At 40.8% G+C, this 4,119-nt stretch overlaps 1 protein-coding gene across 1 annotated transcript; it reads right to left on the bottom strand.

Annotated features, from left to right (window-relative positions):
- Window positions 1-1,811: 1,811 nt before the first annotated feature.
- On the bottom strand, window positions 1,812-3,906 carry LOC115820654 (mast cell protease 1A-like). Its single transcript, XM_030784291.1, has 5 exons — window positions 3,849-3,906; window positions 2,905-3,055; window positions 2,568-2,703; window positions 2,097-2,345; window positions 1,812-1,985 (listed from the first exon to the last, which is right to left on the bottom strand). Exons 1-5 carry the CDS (start codon window positions 3,904-3,906, stop codon window positions 1,812-1,814), a joined length of 768 nt encoding a protein of 255 aa, XP_030640151.1.
- Window positions 3,907-4,119: the final 213 nt, after the last annotated feature.

The raw sequence follows: 4,119 nt of genomic DNA, 5'->3' as shown, positions 1-4,119 counted from the left end.
CCGTCTTCCCCGTTGGGTCATGCAGAATTAGAGAATGTTCCAGGTCCTTCTGACCTGTCTCCCGCTTGTGCAGTGCCTAGGACTATGAGTCGACTTAAATCAGGCCCAGATGCGAAATGTGAGTTTGCTCGGGAGCAGTTTAATCTTCTTTTACCTCCAGAGTTTTCTACAATTTCTCGTGAGGAATTGATTGAGGAGCAAAGAAATGATCCCTCCTTAAAATTGTTGTATGATGGCCTTCTACCTCTTCACGAAGTTGATAGCTGTGCACAGGGGTATACACTTCATAATGGTTTATTGGTAAGTAAGTGGTTGCCTCAGTCTGAGAATTTTGCGGGCGACCCGATTTGGCAAATTGTCGTGCCGGTTAAATTTCGAAATCAAGTATTACAGACTGCGCATGGAAATCTTGCAGGACATATGGGTGTTAGGAAAACGTATTATCGCATTTTGTGTCAGTTCTTTTGGCCTCGGCTTAAACGAGAGGTTTCTGCATATATTAAAACTTGTCATACCTGTCAGCTCACCGGGAAGCCGAATCAGAAAATTAGTCCTGTCCCTTTGTACCCTATTCCAGTAATTTGTCAGCCTTTTGAACATCTGATCATTGATTGTGTTGGTCCTTTGCCTCGCTCAAAATCGGGCAGCAATTATCTGCTGACTGTTATGTGTCTGGCTACCAGATATCCCGCGCCGTATCCACTTCGTAATATCACGGCTAAGTTGGTAGTAAAAGCTTTGTCTCAGTTCATGTCAGTGTTTGGTATACCCAAAACCATTCAGAGCGACCAAGGATCCAATTTCACTTCCCACTTGTTTGCACAAATTTTAAAACTGTTGCGTGTAAAACATAAAGCTTCCCCTTACCATGCGCAGAGTCAAGGCGCCCTGGAACAGTTTCACCAATCTTTTAAGTCGTTGTTACGAGCATATTGCACAGAGTTGAACCAAGACTGGGAGGAGGGTATACCATGGTTGTTAATGAAATAGTACACTGGTAGTTTGGTGCCTCCCCCAATAGATGGCAGTATAGAGCTGGTCTGAACCAGTGGTCAATGTGAACCATAGACTTGGAATTTTGTCAAACATGCACCATGCTAAACTTCTGAAATTTGTGTAATTATCGTTCAAATGTTCACTATAGGCCAAGGCTGCACAGTTCAGGGTCCATACCTTCTGCTGGATAATGTTTCTATCAACCACTACATATCTCAGATTGTCTTTTGTACATTTGTTTTACCGGTTAAAAAAAAAACAGAAAGAAAAAGAAATCAGTCTCTGATGCAAGATAAAATCAACAACTTAGACAGAACCACAAGCCACTTATTTCTGAATTCGGAGATAATTACCATATTTTTTTTCATTGTTGACGCTGACCAATTCTAAATTAATTTCACTGACATATGGGTCATACCAGAGTGAGTGAGGATAGGACGGATCGTGATCAGCAGTAGTAGAGGAGTGTTAGTCATGATGGAAGTAGGAGAGAATGACCAGTTTCTCCTCAGTACTTCTTCACTAGGCTATGTCGGCATTAGCCAATTAAATATGTGACAGTGACTGGAAACAGCATCAAGAGTACATCTCTGTCCTTCAGTGAATCTTTCAGAAAGTGGGAGTTTTGGAAAATTTCGTTACCGAAATATATTTGTTGTTGGGCTGTTCATAACTTAAGCTGTGAGGATGTGTGTTGGTCTGGAAAGTTTTCATACACACATGCAGCTACCTCTTACACACACACACACACAGTCATGCACAAAGAACATCAATTACAAGAATTTACATCAGTTTAACACAAGAAACAAAGATCTTTATTGACCAGTTGCATGTTCCGTTCCTCCAATGATGTGTTTAATCCAGGGAAGAAAGGCTGATATCTTGGTGTAAACATTTGGCACATCAGGCTTTTCGCACTTTCCTTCCTGAAGGAATGACACCACCCCCACTGCTGTCGCCCCACACACCAAAGGACCCCCAGAGTCCCCCTGTAGAACAGAATAATGTAACTGGCTACTAAGCTGACAGACTTTCTGATTCAGAAGTTAAGTGTTTTTGTGACGGATTGTTACTAGTGCTAGTAACATTCGTGATTGTACCTTGCAAAATCCTTCTTTTCCACCAACACAGATCATGCTAGAGGGTACGAAATAATTTCTCCAGCCTTGACATGCCTGGTGGCCCATAACAATAACATTAGCCTCTTGGAGACGATCAACTGGAGCCTTATTGTTCCCTGTGGCTACCCATCCCGCTACAGTACAGACAGACTCAGGTTTGACGTCTTCACCCTCCACCGGGAGAGGGATCAATTGCACGTTTTGGTTCAGCTTGACCTCCTTTTCAAGCTGCATAAATGTCATGAATATATGTAAGAGTCTCTGTTCATACATGATCAAGTAATTCTGTGTTGCCAGTTAGGGTACGTCTAGCACAGTCACAATCACAGTGTGAGCATTTGGAAGAAGAAAGAAAAGAAAAGAAAAGAAAAGAAAAGAAAAGAAAAACAACTGCTGACACTTCATATCTAAAGCAAATTGCAATTTGTACAATCTAGAAAAGTCACTTACCTGCAAAAGCATGATATCATTTTCAAACGTTCCAGGGTTATAATGGGGATGGATGAACGGGTTTTTTACACGCACACGACCATTATCGGTCTTTTTGTCTGACAGATCATGAGCACCAAGTACAACTGTCAGATCACTACAAAGATGAAAAAGATCACCGATTGAGATCATTCAGGCACATTCTGGTTTCGCACCATTTTATCAGAGCTCTCTGAAATCGCTGCATCTGACATACAGCTCTTTTCTCAGAAATGACTAAGCATGTACAGGGTCATATTAGATTCAGATTTAAGACAAGAGTCATGGTGAAAACGGTAAGATTACATAAAACCCTTACTCAATGTGGCAGTGCGCTGCTGACATTACAAAGAGAGGAGACACCAAAAAACCACCACAGATGTGCATCGAATCTTTCTGCACAGAGACCATGTAGGGTCTGGAATGAGGTTTGGCCTCTGTTCCATTAATAATCCCCACATTCACAGAGGCTGAAAGACAGTGAGAGAGAGAGAGTGAGAATTTGTTCCCGGTGAAGTCAACATTACTTTGTTAAATGATTCACTGGTGTGTGTGTGTGTGTGTGTGTGTGTGTGTGTGTGAGTGTGAAAGCTGTGTTGGAGATACTCTTTCAGGTTTAGTGCCGCTGAATTGGCCGCTCCTCTGTTTCTGCATGCAAGTACTCCATTGGACTATGCTAATTTGACGATGCTAAATTCTGTGTTTTTTGGCACTGTTCTTAACAAGGTATTGTTAACAGCAACGACAACATCAACTACAGTGATAATAATGTGTGGTCAAGCGAATCGCAAAGTGTTGTCTTTGAACATAATATTTATTAGGTATTTATGTGGTTAAAAGACAGCACTTTGCAGTTTGGTTGATCACATATTAGTTTCATTTTGGTTGTAGTAGTAGTAGTAGTTGTTGCTGTTGTTGTTGTTGTTGTTAACAGTACCCTATTCTTTATTCTTCTTCATCCCATACCTCATTTTTTTAATTCATTACCCAAGTACAAAAATAAGTAAACAAAAATCATTGACCTGGTAAAACCAGGAATCCTGAAAATTCTACATCCAGTAAATCTGACTCTTCTCTACAGGTTTAAGGGTTAAGATAATTAATAATTAACCAATGGACCTCTATCATATTTAGAGCTGAGCAGTTCCGTTTCCTTTCTTTCTTTCTTTCTTTCTTTCTTTTTTTTTGTTTGGCATTGCATTTTATATTACAAATAAAATCCTCTTCCTGGTGCTGCAATCAAAGCTGAAAGATGGGTCTTACCAGAGAGAGTCAGGACTGGCAGGACAGCACTTAGCAGAATCAGCAGAGTGTTAGCCATGCTGTTAGTGTGATAGAGTGACACTCGTTTCCTCGGGCAGGATGTATATATAGTGGGTCATAACTTAATATTCATTTCTCATCTCAGTTCTTATCTGTGTCAAATCAGCAGCTTTTGCTAATTACAAGCATCATCATGAGAAGACTTGCATATGAGGCAGGGGCCATGGAACTTAGAAGTTCAGTCCAACAAAGAAGCTCTGCTTGTGATCCG

This window comes from Chanos chanos, chromosome 9 (genome assembly GCF_902362185.1).
Source record: "Chanos chanos chromosome 9, fChaCha1.1, whole genome shotgun sequence".
NCBI lineage: Eukaryota > Metazoa > Chordata > Actinopteri > Gonorynchiformes > Chanidae > Chanos > Chanos chanos.
Note: the sequence above shows the minus strand (reverse complement) of the source record. Positions and strands in the feature narration are given on the sequence as shown.

What these genes read in the sequence shown, in the direction of transcription:
- LOC115820654 (XM_030784291.1), bottom strand. Translation starts at nt 3,906, where the DNA reads ATGGCTAACACTCTGCTGATTCTGCTAAGTGCTGTCCTGCCAGTCCTG. An exon ending in GCAGCGCACTGCCACATTGA is followed by an intron (nt 2,704 to 2,904) that starts GTAAGGGTTTTA and finishes TCATCTTTGTAG; the next exon opens with TGATCTGACAGTTGTACTTG. An exon ending in GAAAAGAAGGATTTTGCAAG is followed by an intron (nt 1,986 to 2,096) that starts GTACAATCACGA and finishes TCTGTTCTACAG; the next exon opens with GGGGACTCTGGGGGTCCTTT.